The following is a 22,119-nucleotide window of genomic DNA, read 5'->3' as shown; positions in this document are numbered from 1 at the left end:
GACATCTGTATGATGCATGCACCTGCAGAAGGTGTACAACAAGTACAGAAAGGACCTGCAATTATTTAAATCCACAGAAATGAGTTGTCATTGTTCTCCAGTAGTGGAATAGGCCATTTTGAATTAACGGAGAACACCACTTACCAAAACTAATACAAAGCACTTTCTATGAAAGAGGAAAACTTTTTGAAAGAGCAAATATGTAATTAATTCTATCTTTAATCATTGTCTGAAATAGAGAATAAGACTAATATATTCAGGGGTTCAATATAAGAGCCTGAATTTAATGACGAGGTTTCGACCTGACAGCAAGAGGTACTGAGCTCACCCACAACTTCTATGTTATGTCTGTGACTGTGGGGAGAGAAATAAACCTCTCTGGAGAGGTCGCTCCTAACAATTTGGCTGTCAAACTGCAGATATTTCTATTTGAAATTCATGGCTTAAGTTTGAAGAGAGACACAATTAAAGTGCTTTTTGTTAAGAACAGGCAGTAGTATTTTTCTGTATCAGTTTATTTAGCAGATCTGTATTACTCTGAAGCAAAAAAATATTTATTGAGCATCTTCCTACTTCTCCATTATATCTATCTAACCAACCTCCTATCCTCAACTAACAATAAAACAAAACATTTCCAGTGCCGTTGCTTATGAGTATAATGATTAAGTCTAAAAATCCAGTCACTGGATCCCAATTTTTCTACAGTTTCTGTGGTAACAGAGAATTCCAGGTCATGCCACTGTTGTATTTTCATATGATGATTAAGACAGACCATGAGACCACAGCGTCTGTGGCACCAGTGCACCTACACACAGCACAACCACGTGCCATCAGCTGAACTACACAATGAAACGCCCAAGGTGAACTGAACCCAAACTTGTCATCTGTACCAAACAAAATGAACAAAATGCGTGTTGTTGGCCAAGGCTGTGAGTCTTATCAGCCGCTGGCCAACTGGCCACTAGGGGAAGTCACAGCACTGCACAACAGACTAAGATTTAATCTCTCCCCACCTTTGTAATGCTGAATAACTCAGCATCTGCTCCTGCACTCCCTTTTTCTCTTTCCCCCACTTCTGTACCTTCCCGTCTTCAAAGGGTTCTCAAAGCTGCCCTTAATAACATGGCCCACATTTCTGTGGCAGGCTTCAAGTCCCTGAACAACTATAGTATGTCAGGCCATGCTCTGAAGTTGACCTGTTACCTTACAGCACGTTGCCATCTGCGGGGCACACATTTGCAGTGCCTTTCAGAGGCCACTTGTGCAGAGCTAAAGGCACTGCTGCTGCTAAAGCGTAATAATGCTGGCGTTCTGTGAAGGTTTCCATCACGCACCACACCACGTCAGCTGTCCCCTACAGCTAGGGAGCAGTGCCAGTTCAGTCGTCCTGGGCACAGCATCTCCATCTGTGCCTAATGCTAGATGAGATGAATCCATCAATTCTTTTTACAGGCTTGACAAGATACCACGAAACTTGATGCACAAAGACCCTGCTAAAACTTGGACCACAGTAGTTGTGCTCCAGTGCCACCTGTGAGAGGGGCTGTGCCCCAAGCCTCCAAAGAAGCTGTCAGCCAGCCAAAGAAGCCCTGGGCATTTCCTGACCCATATGAAGGTAGATCATTTTCAAGCTTCAGATTTTTACATCCAAAATTAACAGTGATTTTCAACTTGTTCCTTGGGTTCTGGGAAGCTCTGACCTATACACAGCCTGCTTAGAAGACAACATTTCTAAGACATGAAGTTATAGGTCTGTGGCACAGCAAAAACTACTTCTCTTTCATCGCGGACTGGATGTGTCTCACCACTCAAATGCACCAAAAGTAAATGACAGCAGTTTAGTACTTAAACATGGTCCTTCTGAAGAACACTTGAGCTTTCATTTTAGCAGTGGGTTCAAAAGGAGTTTCACATAACAACTTGCAACAAGGTAAAGGCATCTCATGTAGTGGAGAGGAAAGACATCCCCAGGCCAGTGATAAGTGGGATAACAGAGGCCAACTGGTACATTCCCTCATAGGCACTGATGAAAGGGATTGCTTGACTTGCTGACTGTGCAGTCAAGTGATACAGGTACCAACAAATGTACGACTTTCAGTATACTCTTACAGCTCCAAAACACAAGTGTTGTGTTATCTCACAAGAGAAGTACCTACCTTTCATCATGGTCACTGGATCTTCCATTTCGGGTCGCAATATATTTGGTCCAAACACTGTAGCCAGGTTCTGGACACTCATCTTGTTAATGCTGGAGTGAGCCTGAACTTCATCAAGGAATCTTCAAAAGTCCCCCCGGAAAAATCAAAGGAGGAGAGGAATAATAAGTAAGTAACTTCTCATACTTAGACTGTAGCATTGTGGGGCAGGAACGCTTTTGTTCTGTGTTCATACAACCTGGATACCTGAAATGCTCCTAGGGACTAAAGCAGCTTAGATACTCGGTAATAACCCCGCATCCCTCCTAGTGTATGAACAAGAGATAACAGGATGGTTTCCCGTACAGCCTACCAAGGGTCCAGCCTGCTACTGGGTGCAAAAGTACCGATTTTCACATTTTTATTGGAATTTTCCAATTACACAGATTGACTTCTGCCAGTTTTCACTTACAGATATAACATGTAAAAAGACATTTCACTCATCTCCTTATCCTAGAACTCGCAGCCTGTGGAAAGAGCTTTGTTGCTTGAATCTAACAAAATACAGATAAAGAGGAAGGCCAAATGCTTCTTGTGCATGCACCAGCTGGGCAAACATCAACAGAAGAAAAAGACTATGCAAGCCAAAGACAGCACATGAAAAAAATCCAGACAGACTGATTATCCATATGTAAAACCTGGAAAGTTTCTAAGAGTTAATGTTTTGGTGATTTGGAACAGCCTTCCAATAGGAGTTACAGTAAGAGAAAGGCTGTAACAAACACCTAAATAGCCTGTACATAACTAGCCAAGTTGTGAAAAGGACTATATGACATGCAAACCTACAATAGCAGGAAACAGGACTTGGTGGCCTCAAACGCAGTCAGTCTCACTCGTCTGTACCCTGTTTCCTAAACTGCTGTTAATTTTTGGATGATTGGATGGGTTCTGGCAGGAAAAAGTTTCCTTGTCATTCTGCACTACTTGGCGAATTTTTGAACACTTCTACTTGCAGCATGACTTTTCTAGACACTCCCATTTTTCCATGGCTTTGCCCTGTGGCAGACACTGTGCTGAGACTCAAGAACTCTCAGTTTTCTTCACTAAGTCAGAAGCAAATTCTCCTTTCCTCAGTTCTTCACTTAGAAACACGTATAATTATATTCCTGTGCCTCAGCCATTCATGTTTAGAGGTGCTCAAATATTAAAACAAATGGCTATAGAAGCACATAGTGAGGCAAAAATCTATTTTTTTAAAGTATTCAAAAAATACATTTCAGAAATGCTAATTATTGTTATTAATTATTATTAATAATTTCTGTCTGTACACTTGGGAAAGGCTTGACATATCTTGAATAAGTCATGGACTTCACATCAGTGTTTGTGTCTACTGTCTGCTGCAGATGTGCAAATCCCACTGGTCTGAAAGGGACTAACTACCACAGAGACCAGAATACAACAAAAAGTTCACTACATTGTATCTAGGGTAACAGTCCCTTCCGGCTCCCAAAACACATTCCAACCCACTTTGCAAAAACTGGGAGAATCAGCAGAGAGATGAGGGGAGACAGGCTGCAGAGTCCCTGGTACTCCAAGAGGAAGCCCCCACTTCCAAACCAAAGCTGAGGCTCCACTAGCTATTCTGACTGCATCTGCTACTCAGCCTGTGTCATAAATCTTCCAAGTGTGCAGTACTCGGAAAAAATGCCTTTCTTTACTGGTCTTTAAGTGCTTCTGAAATAAACAATATAATATATTAGTATCATTCATGTCTGTTGCCACAGCTGTGGGTGACAGCAATTTCCTTGGTTGATTCTCTTGAATAAACCAAGAGCTTCCTCCAGGCAGGCTACACATTCACCTCCACATGTTTTATAGGAGCTTACTTTACACCTAAGTGTAATATTCATACTTTCAGAGTAAATTATTTGCATATAAGACTGAGCCTCACAAAACTTAATTACTTTTTCAAGTGTTAATTAATTTCACTTACTTGCATATGTATTTGAGGAGGTTGTAGTTGGCTTGGGGCAAATTCTTCACCTGTTTAACCAGTTCCTGGGTACCCTGAGGGACAGGAAAAACAATGAGAGCTCTTAATACAAATAATGCAAAGCAGACATGACTTCCTTTGTACTAGAGAGTCCTCTTTCCAGAGTCAAACCCATGAACAACAGATGACAACACAAGGAGGCTTTGCTTTAAAAAAGGACCGTTAGGGAGAGAATTCTGTTGGCCAGCCTCTTGCAAGATCTTCCTGACTTTGCTGGTCCAGACGAGTCAGAAAGATCCAGAGAGCAGTCTGCAGTCCTGCCTCCATCCTTCGTGTCCTGAATGTATAGACAATTTTTTATTCTATAGGTCCCAGCAAAAAAAAAAAGTCCTCTAATATAAACCTGAAACTTTAAAAAGAATTCTTAAAAGCAGTAAGTCCTTTTTTAATTCCTTAGCTTAAAAATTATGCAGGTTTAACAGTGACAACAATGGAGATACTCATAAAAGACCAGTCACTTTTGAAATCTCAGTCCTCTTTCTTAAACTTCTGAAAACACTTGAATCAAGGTCAGCTGCCACTGATGTGAAGGTTAAGGTCAGTTGTTCAAGTGATCCAGCTTTCAAGTGAAAAGTTTGAACTAGACATAGTTAACAGACCTAATTCCCTCTTGAATTTTGCTCTGTAACCCAATTTATTTCAAATACAGAAATCAGGATGGTATTTGGCACTGTATTTCAAGTGCTCTGAATTTAAATACCATGGCTCCATTAGATGCAAGAGGGAGCTTTGGAACAGAAACTGCAGGCAGTTGTGAACAGCTGGAAACATGACCTAAAGGTACAATATGGTACCTGAAAGAATAAAAAAGTCCTAAAAATTTATCATCCATGCTCTGCCATAAGGAATCGCAAACGTTGTGTTACACAGAGAGTATCTTCATATTCACCAAGGTGCAAACACTTTCCAGGTTAAAGAAACGCTTTCTCTCCTGCTGCAGCATTTATCAGCTCTGCCACAGATTTGTACTCACCAACCAAGGGATGGCAGAAGGCTGAGCCTCGTAACACCACAGCGGAAGCGTAAAGGAAAATACAAGCTAGAGACAAATCGCGCTGACCATGCTTATGGCTGCAGCCTCGCAAGCAACAGAGGCACTGCACTGTCGTTCATCATGGCGTTTTCTCATAACGAGCCCTATCTCCTTGAAAACGCTGCGTGTCTAATTTACCACAGATGCACGCTTTCCAAGGAGCAATCCCAAAACCAAGAATTTTGCAATCGTGTAACAGATTAGCATTGATTAGGAGCTTCTCATTGGGCTGGAAAACTAACAACACTTTGATGGTCACCTAAATCCAGACTCTTTAAAAACTCAAAGCCACGTGCTCAGCCCACTGATCTGCTGTGCGTATCTCTAGAGTACCGGCAGAGTGAAGGCTGAAATAATACCGTATCAAGTCAGCTCAGACTCAAATGAGTTTTTAGAGATTTGAAGATCTTTCATTCATTCTTACTCTAAAATTGTTTTTCATTTTCAATCCCTCCTCCCAACCAGTTGGGTTCAGAATCAAATCTTTTTTAACGCTGCACTCCTGCTGAGATACCTGGAGGCCTTAGCACAACCTAAGGTCTCTGTTATGTTTCCGTTTGCATTCCAACACCAGAGATTATTCAGGTGCAGAATGAAGATGAGCAGCAATCTGAATGAAAAATGGAAAGCTTGGGGCACTGCTGGAGTATTTTTTGCTGCAGACGGAGATTAGGCCAAGCTAACATAATAATTCCTATCTATGGTCAGAATATAGCAGCATAAGGTGCCAACAATTTTATCTGAACGCCTTCTTTGCCTTAAGTAATTCTGTTTTATTGGAGAGGTGAGTGTACAAAACAAAAAAAAAAAAGACATTTTTAATCTAAAAGCCTCATTCAAAACTTTCAAGTGAAAACTGAAAACAAAACAGCTCTTAAAATTAAAACAATAGATTGCATTTTGTTTCCAAATACTTTTTCGAAATGAAATGTATGATTTTGAAATTTCCTGCTTATCATTTTCTGCTGAAAAATTATGGTTTCAATGAAACCACATCTTTGACCCAGGGGATTTTCCATGTGGGAGGCGAGTCAGGCCCTACAGGCTGGGTATGACTTTGTGCTACATTCTGCTCCATGTGCTACAGAGCACATACAGCCTCTCCACCCTCAGTCTGTGCACTCCACCTTCCTTCCTGAAAAAGTAACCAGCCCTTGCTGAGGTTCCAGATTTTCCTGACAAGAAAAAAAGGTTATGTTTACAACAGCAGCTTAACATGACAACTTTGTGCTATCAGCAGTTCCGCATTTTCTAAGCTTTCATTTTGGCTATCTAGTGCTCCTCATTGCCTTTTTAATCCCAAGAGAATACTGCACTACAAGTCATTTGAGTCTGGCCTTGCTCCCACAAAACCAACACAGATGTTGCTTCCCAAACTGCTGCAGCCTGTGCAGGCAAAATCAGGCAAACTACGTAGTTAATAAGCCGAGCAGTGATATACAATTACGTTTGCCCAACTTGGCAGTGTCTCTGCTCTTGTGCAATAGTGCTCAACGGATTCAAAACTTCCCAGTCTGCACGTCTTATGGCCAAAATGAAACCAGCCTTAGAAATGCTGCTATTTCTTGAGAAATCAACCATTGTGCTGTCTGTCTCACAGCACCCAGAGAAGACGCCTCAGCTGACTGAGGATAAGGCAGAAAATGAGCAAGCTTTGGAGCTAGTAGGCACATACCTGTGTCTATTAAAAGACAACACTCGTGCACTGACACACTGACATGGCTGTGTCCAGGACATAAATTCATATCCGTGTGTGGTGATACAGTGTCATGCACAGATATTTGCTTTCTCAGAGTTGGCTAGAGGATACATCATGTGAGTACAGAGAGTAGCAAACTTCCCTTTTATCCATAAAAAACTGATGTTATCAGGTATGTTACATTTGACGCAGGCAAACAAGCATCTTCCTGTGGGCATCATGAAGGACTGAATCTTCCCAGAACCTTCTGCCACTTGAACTAAAGGTGAACCCCACGCTCTGAGTAAACCCTACCAGAGGCAAAGACATGAGCACACTCTTCAGGCTACACGCAGAAAAGGGACAGAACTGCAGACTGTGACTTACAAGCCCTCAGACTTTTGCTTCTTTAGGTGACACTAGTAACAAAGCTTACAGCTTCTCTAAACCTCTGTTTTAGAAGGTGGCACAGTTCCACCCGCATTAGACCAGATCCGACGTGCCTTTACAGTCAGCACTAAGAGCTCAGACATCACCATTAAGAGGAACAATATGGATGAAACAGATCAATCAATCATATTGTAAATTATCCTGCTCCTCCCAAGCACTGAATCAAAATTTCCATGACTGCCACAGACCTGGAGGTATTTGTCAGCCCCTTGCCTGGAAACCAAAAAGAGGAACATCCTAAGAAGGTTCTGGCAAAGTATACATCCCATTATTTCCTCCCTTTTGGGATAATATCATAGCCTGCCCTTTTTTAGTGCCTTTCCTTTAAAAAATACAAAGACCATTGCACTGATCAATGTCTCATCCACCAAAAACACTGGGAAGCAGAACATGCTGTTCTGATATATGAAACTGAAAACACAGAAAAAGGGAGTGACTTCATACAGCTTGCTAGTAAGCCAAGCGTAAGACTGGGAAAGCAAACCAGATCTCCTACCTTGCATCTCTTGCTGATTATGCGACAGAACAGCTTTATTCAGAAGAAAGAAGCACCATGCTACAAGACTGACTTCAAAAAAGCTCCTGCTTCTAGCAAGACCCTGTGATACTAATGTCCAATTCATGGCTTCAGGAAAATTTAGAGGAAGGTTCCCAGGAGCTTTATTGATTTAAATTAGGACTGAAGAGAGATGAGCAGAAAGCTGTACTACATTGAGTCTTGGAAACCACCTTCAAGGTAGAAGGAGGCAGATTAGAAAAATCACTGACCTCTCCCTCATCTTTTGAGAGTAGCTGTCCGCAAGAAAGAAAGTCTTCATATTTGGCAAAGGGGATGACAGGCTCTGGCAGCTCTCGGAGGTAAAGCTTCAGGAGGGACGCCACAGTGTGAACATCCGTGTTGCTGCAATAGAGAAGAGGGAAGAAAATTTAGAAACCCACACTACCCCAAAGATTGATGCCTTTCATTAGGGATGCACCAATGTCCCTAAAAGAGGGACAGGGACAAAGCAGGCACATGGAAGGAAGCTGTTCTGCCACATGTTTGTACTAGGCAGGAGGGTCCACTTGGGAATGAGGGAAATATCCCAATTGTGTAAAGATATAAATGCATCTCAGGCAACACAGGCAGTGGAAGGGATAGACCCTTTACACTGCTTAAGGTAGGGTGGTGCTGTGGCTCCTCAGCCAACATGGATCAGAAATGTGAGCAATATGGTCCACGCAAGTGCACGGAGATCATGAAGCACTGACAATAGAGCTCTGCATCTTTGTGCGATCAAACATAACATCGAGCTTCTCTCACTGACCCCTCCTGCCTGATACGCTCCCCAGACAGCACCCACCTGCATCTGACGGGCCAGACTCCCAAGCGTCCTGGTCAATCACTCAGAAAAAAAAAAATTGGAGGAAGCTGTATTTCCTCTAGGCTCTCTATTGCTGTTTGGCATGGCTGCCCAGCTTGTGGGTCACATCTCCCCCCCACAGGCTGGTGTATCTGGCATCGTCTAGCCCATCTGTTACGCTGGGATATCAGCTCTTCTTTTCTCTCCCATTCCAGGAATGTCTTTTTTCTTTTCTCTCTCGTTTGCTTTAAGTTGGGGCTGAGGTATCGGCTTCCATGATGAAGATGCACCTGTTGTTCCCTTTCCATTTCCTATTCAGCTTTTGATGCATGGCAGTACCTCTCTCTCATTCCAAGTCTCCTGTTTGTTAATCTTTGCAGATGATCTCCTCAAAGGTTTTGACCACTGGAAGTCTAAACAGACTCTGTCACCGTCTTCCCACTACCCACCATTGCCAACAGTCTTTAAAGAACTCTGAGAAAAACACATCAGTAAACATGGGGCAATAGAGCCTCAAATGCTCAAAATCTCTATCTAAAAGCAGAATCTCTTCTGCTTAGTATGTTTTTTGAGCATTTTTGGAACACACAGCTAAAACAAAGCATGGAAAATTACAATTGGAAGCTGCCAGCAGCTACCGCTCGCTACTAATCCTAATAACGCATTCCTATTAAACGGTTCCATCATATTTGAGATTACCACAGTTTCACAGTTGATTGTAAATGCTTTACAAATGAGGTCAGTACCCTTATGCTTTTTTCTTTTTTAGCGTGGAGTTTCAAGCATGGATGGTGGATATGACTGTCACTCAGAAGCAGGGCCCAGACTACAGCTTCAGGTCTGCTGGATGCAGTTATTGTTTCATCCATGAGGCCACATGAAATTCAGCCAAACTTTCAGTGGCAATAGGAGCGGACTGCTGTAGGTGCTTCCAAAACAGCAACACCTGGCCTTTCATAATAATATACATATGTATTTAAAACACAAATTGGAAAAGCAAGCCTTTTCAAAATAAACATGTTCATTATCAGTCATCACAGAGATTCGCCATGGGGCATGCAGGCTCTAGCATTTAGAAAAGCAAGCTATCTTGAGTTCACTGTAGATACAAAAGACATCTAAAAGCACTGACTGCAACTAGGAAAGAAAAAAGGATATTCGTTTCACTGCACCTTATTTGGAAACAAGCATACGGATTGCAGAAAATACTTGCTGCTGCCTAGGTATCCTAGGTCATACACGGACAGCTTTAGTTACACCGAGAGAAAATTATGCTTGCTAGGAGGAGAAGCATTTCATTTGGGCAGGGTGGAACTGCCTCTCCCTTGTTGCTATCTGTGACCATACCTATCAAAGACTGGAGAGCTGGGCCTACATGTTGCGGAGCACTTGGTGGAAAGAGCAGAAGGCAATGACTGGGGGACTTCCAACTGTCACACTACTCGGGTACCCCTAGGCTTGCCTCCTTTAATTCTGTGCTGAACCTTCAGTTTTCACATTTCAGATCAACTACCCAAAAGGCAGACATTCCTTCACGGTGATCTTTACTGCCTCTGTTAAAGGTGAGACTTAGTACTGATCGATGTAGACAGTGCAAATGCCTATGGAAATAAAGGTGCTTTCTGCTCCAAAAATGCTGGGGGGAGGCTTGCCTTATCTTCATCACAATGAAGATAATATGGATTAGACTAGGGTAAAACATGAAAGTGAAACTGCCATTCCTAATTAATTGCTTCCGTAGATACTCCTGTTCCAGAATACAAGCATTTTCCAAATTAACTTTATTCACTTCCACATGAATTAAGATAATTCTAATTCTGAACTGGAACACTCAGATGTTCAGTTAAAAATAATAAAAAAAAATGTTTAAGAAAAGATGAAGTGAGACAATTTGATGATTTCAAACTTTATTTTTTCTTGAAAATATCTCTAAATATTTGACACTTCCATTTAGGGAGCAAATACTGACTGTGGTTAAGAATCAAAGAAATGAGGATGGGTGGTCTGGGAAGCTGAAGGGAGGGAAGAATTAGAAGAATGTTCCAAATAAACTCTAAGGATATTCTTCTCAGGATGACACCAAACTGTGCTGCCCATGCAGGAGAGCTCTAGCTCTTCCTGCAGCAGTAGGCAGGGATGCCATTGGGAATGCTAAGATCAGGTGCAGAGGAAGGGATCCCCAGGATTAACACACTGGCAATATACCAGGGCCTACAGGAAAGCTGGAGAGGGACTTTTTACAAGGGCGTGTAGTGATAGGACAAGGGGCAATGGATTTAAACTGAAAAAGGGGAGATTTTGATTAGATATAAGGAAGAAATTTTTTACATTGAGGGTGGTGAGGCAGTGGAACAGGTTGCCCAGAGAAGTTGTGGATCCCCCATCCCTGGAAGTGTTCAAGGCCAGGTTAGATGAGGCTTTGGGCAACCTGGTGTAGTGGAGGATTCCTCTGCCCATGGCAGGGGGGTTGGAACTAGATGATCTTTAAGGTCCCTTCCAACCCTAACCATTCTATGATTCTACACAATGGCGTTGGACCCAAACACCTCTGGAGTTCAAGGTCTCTGTAAGGGTCAAGGCCCATTTCTCAAAGCTCTGTTTAGGTTTGCACAATGCCAACCTTCACTCTGGGTAGGATGCACATATGACAGAGGGAAGGAAATGTTAGTTACAGAGTATGGACAGGATTTGGCTGCAAGGGCCCTGGGAGCGTCCACCTTCCTGATGACTTGGCTGCCTGGCCAATGCAGAGATAGCGCAGCTGAGAGCTGCCCCCCTTTCCCTTGCTGACCTTGGACAGAGTGCTCTAAGCCATGGCTAACACTCTTCCCGTGGGAGCCGATACTAAGATGAGCCTCTACTGTTTATCCTGTGTCTGAGCTACAACTCCTACTGCCTCACAGCCACATCTGTGCCTGGTTACAGACCCTGTTGGTCTGGATTTGGACCCTGACTCACAGACAGATTACCTCGCCTGATCTTGGAGCAGCCTCATCACTATGGACACTATGGACTTGCCTGGTGATCACTGAATTGTGTCACTGTCTCTGCCAGCCTTGTTACCACACTTGGCTCCTGCCTGGCTCACCTTGCTTTGCAGAGCAGCTGGCCCTCCCTGACATTGGCGTGGTCAGTAGACAAAAAGGCAGGTGGCATGTCTTTGTACCAGGCAAGGAGTGATTACATCAACATTTTTATACTGGGAAGAAAAATCAAAATAGCCATTTTTATTTCAGAAACATTCAACTCAAGTTTTGTTGAAAATCAAAAGATATATTCAGTTTTGAAACAGACATTCCATCTCAGCTGCTGAAATTGTCGACCAAAAAAAAAAAAAAAAAATCATTTTGGCCAAGAATTCTTCTGGGGTCAGAAAGTTCTTTGTTATGACATGCTGACCAATTCTGTACATTGCATGCATAACAGCTAGGGAAGATGTGTGAGATGGCGGTGACTACTCTGAAACCTGGGGTCAAAAGAAGAAGAGTTGAGATATTGCCCCTGAGTAGATCCACTGTGGTTGCGGCAAGGGAGAATGCAACATCTGAAAGCAGTAAAACATCTAGTTCACCTTTGTCATATCCATTTCTAAGGTAGGATCTCACCAACTGCTGAGTGTGCCGCAGTCAAATCTAGCAATGCATTTCATGCAACATGTGCTTAAGCTGTAACACTGGAGTAGGCCCATCTAGGTTAACAGGCTCAATTTCTCCCTCTGCTCAAGCACTTAGCTGAATGAAGGCCTCTGCACCCAACACCATGCAGGAGGAAGCCCCAGTGGCACTTTACATGAGGACAACAATGGTGCGGAAAGAACACGTACACTAGGATAGCCACTGCAAGGCCATTCCTGCCGGATTTTACATGCCACAGATAAACCAGTCTGAATTTGGTGATGTCAACTCACCTGTCAAAAAGGGGCTTCTCTCCACAGTCAAAAGAATCCTGTAGATCTTTGACAAGGTTGGCTTGGCCAGGCATCCGAAAGAGCCCCTCCTCTGTAAGACCTCGCTCCCGAATAAAATCCACACACTGTTCCACCAGCAGTGGGGCCAAGCGCTGGCCATACTTCTTCTCGTACTGTACGGTGTCCTCCAATCGCTGCCCAAAGATCCCTGCCAACAGAGAGCAAGAGAGATGCCTGGGTGTCCACTGGAACTTTTCTTGAGCCATCTCTCAGGGCATAGAAGGAAGGAAACTTTCACATGGAGGGGGTGAACTTGTGTGAAGGTTTTTAAGTCCAAGAATTATATGCTGAGTGATGTGTTTTCCTGCTTAAGAATGCTTCAAACTATCCTCTACCCTAAGCCAATTTATATCTCAATACACACAAGGAAGGTGGGGTAAGTTTATGTTTATGGTTATTTGCAGCTGTGCTAAATCTGGATTAAGTAATTATTCTTCCATTGCATCTTCTATCCCAAGAATGCCAAAACAAAGGCTACATTAACTTTATGGGACACAATACCTTTCTGCATGCACCCACCTCTTCACTGTCACTCAGTTGCCCTTTAACAGTTTGCAGCTGCCCAGCCCTAGAGGTAGCAATCCCCCCTAGAAGGGGATTGCCAACATGAGAAAATACTGTTGTCAACATCAACACTGGCTATTGTGAAAATCCCCCACCATCCTGCAAGCTTTGCATTTCTATTTATTTTCCTTTAATTAAAATTGCTGAATGAAAATTAAAATGCAGAGTAAAATGCATGCAAAATACATTGCCCTTCCTACTAAAACGTGTGTGCTGTACTTCTGGCACCTTGAAAATATTGGAAGCACCAGATGCTCTACAGACAGACTGACCACAGGAAATTCTTAAGTCAGATCTACTGCAGGCACATGTCACCAAGTATGAAGCAGTCTCTCTCTCCCTGGGGAAACGGGAGTTCCTGGTCAATACCAGCTGCTAAATGCCACTGTTGGCACCAGATCTTTTTGACAACAGAGAAGGGGCTCAGGATTTAAGATCCAGAGGTCCTAGTTCATTCCCTGCCAATAGGAGACTGCTCCATCTAAAAGGACAGCTGCAGAGTTGTGTTCTAAACCTTAATTCTAGCACCCTACTAGGTGTGGTGGAGTCAGGGAAGATAGCGCCCAAGTTAACCATATTTTAGAAATAAGAATTCAGTAAGTGAGAGAATCCCAGAATCTACTCAATTTCAGATGAGACCAGACCATAGCAGATAGGAAATGTCATTCGAAAATTTCTCAAAGCAACAGGAAGCTTCTCACTGATAGCATGGAGCTTTAGATCATGCATTCAGCACTCAGTTAATCCTGCAGGTCTGAAAAAACAGCAGCGTGCAATATCGGACTTACACTGTGTTCAAAACCAATAGCCAAAAGCAGTGTTTAACGGATGCATGTGTGTGCTTATATCAAACCACGGGATTTGGTCGTTTCTTAAGGCTCTACTTACCCTCCTGCTAGTAACCACATTTTCTGTTTTTATTTTAGTGCTATATTCATAGGAGGCTGATAACTCCCGTCAAGAAGTTTCCTAACCACCATTCACTGTCCTTTATGGGAGACATCATGTCAAACCATACCTGCTTTCTATATTCAGTCCAACTAAATCCTTAGTGAAACAAATCTTTCACCATCAGTGTCATTTCTCTGAATGAAATACACAAGAAGGATCCTGAAGTCCAATTTCCTTTCCCTGCTAGTTTGCTATACATCAGAAGACAGAAACCTTCCTTACACGCCAGCCTACACAACTACATTACAGTATTAGAGCTGGAGGGCCATGAAGATCCTCAAAGGAAATTCCCTTCTTATCCTGGCAGGAGAGCATGCCCTGGAGCATGGGAGTGACTTATCTGTAGCACTGTAAATATTGGTTTTCTTGCAGAGTAAAGGTTTTACTAGTTTTCATTTCTAATCTGTTTGAATTTTCAATGAGACGAGTGTCTCTGAAGTCACATTCTAGGACAGGGAATCTCTTCATGCTTTTGCACAGGTTACTTTGTCATCTCATCACATAATCCCTGCTGTCATGATGGGGCACAGCAGAACTGCTTAGTATTTGAGGCTCAGCACTGTCCAAGGGTTTCCAGGGCACTTACAGAAGCTCGGCAGCCATGAAAGAACAACCTTTTCAGCTTAGTTTCTCTCAGATAACTTCTGAATCCAGATTATAGCTGAAAAAGTGAAGTCTCCACAGCCTGTTCATCTTAGCCTCTTTGCTGATCCTGCTCATGGGAGAGTAACTCTCAACGTTGCATATCTCAGTAAGTACACACAGGAATGACTCAGGAAACAGGAGTTGCAAGCTGTAGTGCAGGCCCCTCAGCTGTGAAAAGCTGAGTAGGAATATGTTTTCAGTCTAACCGCCCTCATGCTATTCTGCTAGTGACCATTTCTTCCCGGTCCTCTGACCTGAATGTTTGATCCTGGGCCACAGGCCAATCCAAACCAAGATCCTTCAGCATTAGGTACAGCAAGCTTGAGACAGACCCCAAGCCGTGCAGCTTAGAGACAAAAAACTCCATATCCTATCACCAATCTCCGAGTCAGGCTTCCTCTCACCAAACCCATCTGTTTCCTTAAAATGATACATAGTATTCACTCTTCTAGATGCAAGACATACAGGTTTAGGGAGGTTGGGCTGTGGCAGACATCAGGGCAATTAGAGGATAGCAGCCCTGTTTTCTCAAATCTTTCATTGTTGAAATACAGCCTTGTTTCCTAAACGGCCTGTCTAGAGAAGGGTCTAGGAAAAAGGTAAATGCTCTGAGTTCCCTAGGTGTGGAGCATAGAGATAATGTTTTTCCCAAAGCCCATGTTCTAATGGTCTAGACTTAACTCAGAGCAAGGACAAAGGCAGCGTCAGACACACACGTATGCAAGCACACACAAAACTGCATGCGTAATCTCCACTTGCAGGGTGAAGCTTTGTCTACTGTTCCCAGCCTTGGCTGGCCTGTGGTCAGCAACATGCTCTAATACCTTTCAGGCCTTGCCTTCCCAGTCAACTCGGATTATAAAAGAAGCAGCTTTCTGTAGGTAGAACCAACGTCAGTGACTCCTGGGTAACAAGTTGACTGCAGCCAGACAGAAAACACTGACACAGAGGTTAAAGAATGTGATGCTAAGATAACACATAGAGATAAAAAGGTGACCTGCTTTGAGATTCAGAAGGAACAGCAGATGGACCTTTCACAAGCACAATATTAACATTACCGTGGGTGTCTGCTGCAGAACCACATGCTGGGGACTCTATCTTCCCTCTTGCTCAGGCATGGAGGTTGGTAACACCTTTTTCTCCTGGATGGAAATAGTGATCTTTGGAGGCAACAAAGGCACTGTAGTATTCTTCTACTGCAATACTGCTCACCTCCCTTCACACCATTTCCAACAGATAACAAGAAAAAACAGCCATGAAACCAGGACTGACGTGACTGAGGATGAAGCTCCTCTATGACACAATGAGTGAAAGAAGCTGGCACAAGTGTGGGTTTCTTCTTGTGTGACAGTGTGTGCTGAAGGGCTGTGCAGGTGAGATCACACAACCCTTACAGGTCATGTTTTGCTGAGGGGAAGAAAAGACCCTGAAGCCATTGCCAGGATGAAAGACTTCTGCCAGCCCAGCTCTCTGAGCTGCCTCCCTCCCATCTTGGTTTGGTAGCCTCACTTCAGCCCAACTCCAATCGCAGATCTATGTTTTCTCTTTCCCTCAACCTTGAATGCAAATTTTCCAGGGAAGTACTGGAAAAGGTCACCAAGCACTGCACAGACAAAATACTTCACCCAAGTCGAGCCTATTGGTAACTGCGACTTTCACTTTGCAACCTCGATTACACTGCAGGCCTACGCTTTTTCTTTCTCTCTATCTTACCCCAAATTTTTTTTGCTAGGTCATAGACAAGGACCCCCCTCAGCCACTGCTCAGAAGAAAGACTGCTCCCAGGCCAAGTCTTTTGGCAGTAAGAGCATTAGAGTTGGCGTTTAGAGAAAGTATAGAGTTGCAGTTAAAGTGGGGCTGGAAAGTTGGCCTTGGAGAAATCGATCATCTGTGCAGGGGCTGCAGAGCTTGTTCACGGCTTAGAAAAGGAAATTAGTGTTTGGGTTCAGAGAAGAGCAAGCTAAGAGCTGTCTTTGGAGTGGGGCTGGAAAGAGAGTGTCCAAGGCAAGTTGGAGCTGCTGATGGTTCTGGGCTTGCAGAAGTCTTTCATCTGGGCATCTGCTGGGGGGCCTTGACGAAGTCTACCCTCAGGAAACTTACCACTGGGGCTCTCACAGCTACACTGGCAAGAGACACAGCAGATGCATTTACTTCAGACTCCCAGAGCTAAACAGGGCAGACTGAGGAGGTGGTGTTCTGCTAGCTCAGTAAAGCTCATCTGACTTCAGCTAGGTCTCAGAAGGGCTTGTAAAACTGATGCAGTAAAACATCCCTAAAACTACCAGGATACAGCAGCATTGCTGAGCTGGACAGGGACTGTCCTGCCTTGCAAGGAAAAGCTAACGTGGAACCAGTCACACACAACTTCGTCTGCCAGCTCCTCAAGGCACAGGCCTGTTTTTAATCACTGGGGCCTGCAGCTCAGACTGAACTTGGCAGCACTTCACTCCATTTGATGATCCTGCTGGAAGACATTAAAGTCTTTCTCTTCATTCATAAGAAGGAGAGCCAGTACCATCCAGTTACAGTCCCAGACAGAGTTAGGCTAGAAATAATGCCAAAAGCTACTAGCAACCCAAGGGTTAACTTTCTTTGTCATACCCTTATCTATAGCTAGGCCCTTTTGTTTGGTTTCAAAGCAGAAAAAAAAAAAAAACCAAAAAACAACAGCTGCCTGGGACCACATCCTTAGTCTCAGAAAGATTCAAGAGATACTAAAAAAAAAAAACAGGCTAGCGGAGCTACAGAATTTCTTTCCTCTACTCCAACAAGCTGTCTCTGTTCTTTAAAGACTTAGGTGGCTCTTTGTGGAAAAATCGAGCCAGGAATGATGTACTGACTAAGACACAGACAGGCTCTCTGTCCTGGCCTGAATAGCTCACCCACCAGCTCCAGGCATACAAAGCCTATACATTCAGCTATGCTGTCCAGACATGCAGTGGGCAGGAAAATATATGCTCCCTGCTTCATTTTTCCTCATCAGAGCTCTGATTTCAACCAAAATAAACTAAAGACAGAGATAATAAAGTAAGTTCTTGAGTAGATTTTCTTTATGGAAGGACTGAGGACTCTCTATGTGCTTAAAGTGGGAAAAGTCCAGACACACCTATATCAGCTGTATGCACAGCTTCGTACACACACGTTATAAGATGTGCGGGGAGATAATCAGGCACACACCTGGATGCTGCTATACAGCAGTACATACACCCGCGCAAGCATGTGGTGCCTCACAGACAGGCAGTTTACGGATGTAAAGATTGCGTACGTGCTCACCTGCACAGGTAAGCATCTGCTTTTACCTTCCCACATTCATCCTTAGGCTCCCATTTATCTGTCCCTCTCGCACACGAAAACACTGAGAAAAAATCATGGGCAGACATTCAATAATGCATATGCTTCCATAGCACAAAACACACACAAACCTGTAACTCTTTTTTCCCCTTCCCTGGCCCACCCAAGCACACACTATATAAATTACTGCAGCAGCAATTGAAAAAAGTTCCACATTAGGAGCTGTACGTGCCTAAGAAATTACAGTCCCTAACAACTAAACCAGCCAGACAAAGCATGCAAGAATGGGGGAAAGGAAAGAAAGCAACAAATAATTAAGGATCAAGGGAAACTGATGAAGTAACTTGCCCAAGGTCACACAAATAAGTCTGTAGCAGAACTTGGTGTCTTCTGACCCCATTCCCCACAAAGATCAGCCTCCACATACTAGGAGCCGATTGCTCTCATCCACACACATCCATTTAAATATTTTACGTAAAAGTAAACAGAAACACACCTCCCCAGAACCATCTTCAAATGCTAGCTTGGCACTCGGTAGTATTTTTGGACATAGACTGGGTCTTTCCCACTCTCTCCCGCTCTGTAAAGCCAGCTCCTTGTTTAGATTGTTAGCTTGTCTGAGGCTGAGCTCAAATACCTGCTTTTCCTCTAGGAAAAGAAAACCATAACAAATCTAAACTCTGAAAAATCATCTCATACCTCTTGTTCTTGTGCAGCACTCCGCTACATGACAGGCGCTGAGCTTCAAGCAAAAACCAGGCAGTGTCAGACAGCAGGAGCGGCAGAGAAAGAAAGTCCTGACTTCAGGCATCAGACACATTCTGAGTCCCAGCACTGGCAGCTTTCCATTCACCCAGCGCTGCAGAGCAGAGAGCAGCCGATCTGCCCCGGGAGATAATCTCAGCAGCACATCTGGTCTTAGCTCCGCAACTCGGCATTAATTATGACTTGTGCAGAAAGCATTTGAAATATCCAATGAGATGCAGAGCTCACCGGCTCCCTCCGCACGGGGAAGGAGAGAGGAGAAAGACAGGCAGGTAGGGTCTTGCCCACCCTGGAAGCTGCCGCCAATGTAAACAGCAGCTAAGTATGGGTCACAAGTTTTAACAAAGGCATCCCCCATCGGCTCTGTAATATATTCATGCTCTAATTGCTTGTCAGATCTATTCTAGATAGCTGGAAAAGCTGAGCAACAGTTGCTGTCTGCATGCCACACTCTGGATCCCTTCCTGATACAGGCAATGTTAGTTGTGCTGCAGGCAACCTGGTGCCCTGGTCTGGCCTCTGATCTGCTTGCAAAGCACCAGCAGAAACCTCATTTCGAAGGGCAACATCCCCCTACCTTAGTGGGCTCTGAGAGCATCTCCACAGCTCTGGGATGTGTTGGAAAGTTTTACACAGCTTAGGAAGAGCTACAGTCTTTGACCTGTGCGGCATTTTTGTTCTTGCAGCCTCTGCTTTAGCCCTTTACAGAGGTTGCCCAATGATGAATAGCTCAGCTGAATAACTGATAGGGGAAGAAACTACAAGCTCCTTACATGTGAACCAATGTCCAGGACTTACTTGCAGGAAGACATTTACCCTCTCTGCTCCTGCTTTCAGGGTAAGAAGCTTGTAGTTAAGAAAAATGATTATCACACAATGCCCCATGCAGGTATACAGAGGTCAGCCCTCCATCCCATTTATAAAATGCACTCATGTTGCTGCAGATCTGCAGCAGTCAACACCAAACACCTTTGCACTAAGCTTCTGGGGAATTTTATCAAGTTTGGGTAACTTCATCTCCCTCGGCAGGAAAAAAAAAAAAGTTACCCCTGTCCGCAGCTGCTCATCTACTTCTGTTACTAAAGTATGCTATCTGTGGTCACTGTATAGACCACACTCATCTGAACTTAGTGGCCCACCGCCTTCTTAGCTACACTGCGGCTGAGTTTGGACACACATGTCAAAGAATATACTGATCTAGTAGTCAAGCTCTGAGATTCCAGTCACAGAGGCAGTGGCGTCCCACAGCTCAGGAAACCTGGGATCAAACTTTCTTTCTACATTCTCCGTTTTGATCAAAAGCTCCTGAAGAAATGACTGTCACTTCAGGCAGTACCAGGAACAACAACAACAAAAAAGCTCCAGTTCTTGAATAGCAAAGTAGTAAGGTATTCCTTAGCTATTCAAAGTTTACATTGAGTAGCAAGGTATTGCACAACTAGACACCAGAAGCACAGACAATAAACCAGACAATATTTAAAGCCCACTAAAAAAACACCTGGAAAGTGATGGAGATCCTTAAATAAAAGGTACAAATGAGATCCTGGGTATTCTTCAGCTTTTTATTATCCTCTCATCCCTTGTGGTGAACATACCAGGCTGTAGGTTAGAGAGAGCCTGCCCACAGAATTAACTGGTGAGCAGGACCAATACTCTTCTGAATGGCTGAGACTTCATCAGGATTTTTGGCACTATTCCCTGGAACGATGCCTCAAAATGTGTCACGTCTGCTAATAACATTACGGAGCCTGGGACTCAGTGTTTGGGGTGGGAGCCCAGGAGACAGCAAATGCAGGCTTTTATTCTTCCATTCACTTCTCCATTTCTGTTTTCCATCTCTCAGAACACAAGAACAAGGAGGTATCCAACAAAATAGAAAGTCATGTTGTTTAACATGGATATTGTTATACTCAAAGTATAATTAACCTGTGAAATTCAAGCCTCTCTGTGGCCAAGGACACAACATGACTCAAAGCATGATTAGACTTAGAATCATAGAATGGTTAGGGTTGGAAGGGACCTCAAAGATCATCTAGTTCCAACCCCCCTGCCATGGGCCCGGAAACCCTCCACTACACCAGGCTGCCCAAAGCCTCATCCAACCTGGCCTTGAACACTTCAGCATAGTTATAATACCGTGAGTTGTATGAGAGATGACGAGGACAATGTAAACTCTCCTCCAAAGAAGGGGCAAACACAGCTCTCATGAGAGGAAAGAAGGAGAAGCGCATGCTTGGTCACTTGAGCATCATGACTAAAGCATTAAACGGCAGCTGCTTCAGTGTTGTTCCCTGCACATGGCAACTCTGCAGCTATAGGTGTCCTGTGAAAAGAATGCAACATTGTGCTGCATATCTACACACTCCACAGTTATCATCTTATCTTCTTATACAAAACAATTCTCAATTCTTTCAAAGCATTGTATTAAAAATCATGACTCAGACCACAGAATATGATGAGACTGGAATAAAAATCACTATGTATATATATTAAATTTATCTCCTGCGTGTTGAATTTCCAGGTCACATTTGGATCTTGCTTTCATTGTTAACCACATTTCTCAAAAATGAAAACCAAGATTCACACATAATCACTGGATTGTAGGGCTGCAGAATCCACAAGTATACTTGATACTTCAAGAATAGCAGTAAAACCCAGAGAAAGCTGGCCACATTACATATAAACTACCATCAGAATTTTCACCTGCAGATCTCCCCATACACACGTGCCAAGGAGAGAACGTGTAATGGAAACTGAACTCCCTCTTTCCCCATTGGTGTGTATTTGTTTAGCTGTAGAGAAGTTTACCACTGGGTGGCTCTTATTTTCCTAAAGAAGAACTTAGCTTTCTAAAACTGTTTAGCAAGTAAATCTCACATGGATTTGCTGCTGGGGAGCTAGAGGCATTTTCTTTCCTGGTGTCATTGTATGGAGGGAGTCCTAGTTATGCTCTCATGAGCTAGCACCACTGCAGTTATTCTGCTGCAAGTATTAGAACAGGGAGAAATCATCCTGCCTGTACATGTCACTACAAGCCTTCAAACTGGCTGGGAACTTCACTACAGCTCACACAACCTCTGAAAATCGAGGCATGTCTCAGGCGTGGCATCTAACTCAGGTCAAATTCAGTCTTGAATCTGGTTGCAACAGACAGGAATGGTGAACCCGCATGAACTCAGAAAACATTCCTCCCCATCTCTGACTGTGAGCAAACTTGTTGGCTTGCGCAGCTCTAGCAAGTGCC

The 22,119-nt window shown here is 43.6% G+C and overlaps 1 protein-coding gene across 2 annotated transcripts in view; it reads right to left on the bottom strand.

Moving 5' to 3' along the window:
• The window catches only part of ARHGAP22 (Rho GTPase activating protein 22), a 137,580-nt gene that overhangs the window by 5,939 nt on the left and 109,522 nt on the right, over window positions 1-22,119 (bottom strand). For both annotated transcript variants that reach the window (XM_086616362.1, XM_086616363.1), the window contains exons 5-8: window positions 12,600-12,807; window positions 8,118-8,250; window positions 4,129-4,202; window positions 2,157-2,278 (exon numbers count right to left, since the gene is read on the bottom strand). In XM_086616362.1, the coding sequence (XP_086472488.1) occupies window positions 2,157-2,278; window positions 4,129-4,202; window positions 8,118-8,250; window positions 12,600-12,807 (537 nt within the window). The remainder of the gene's footprint in view (window positions 1-2,156; window positions 2,279-4,128; window positions 4,203-8,117; window positions 8,251-12,599; window positions 12,808-22,119) is intronic.

Source organism: Tauraco erythrolophus, chromosome 9, assembly GCF_009769465.1.
Source record: "Tauraco erythrolophus isolate bTauEry1 chromosome 9, bTauEry1.pri, whole genome shotgun sequence".
NCBI classification, from domain to species: domain Eukaryota; kingdom Metazoa; phylum Chordata; class Aves; order Musophagiformes; family Musophagidae; genus Tauraco; species Tauraco erythrolophus.
Note: the sequence above shows the minus strand (reverse complement) of the source record. Positions and strands in the feature narration are given on the sequence as shown.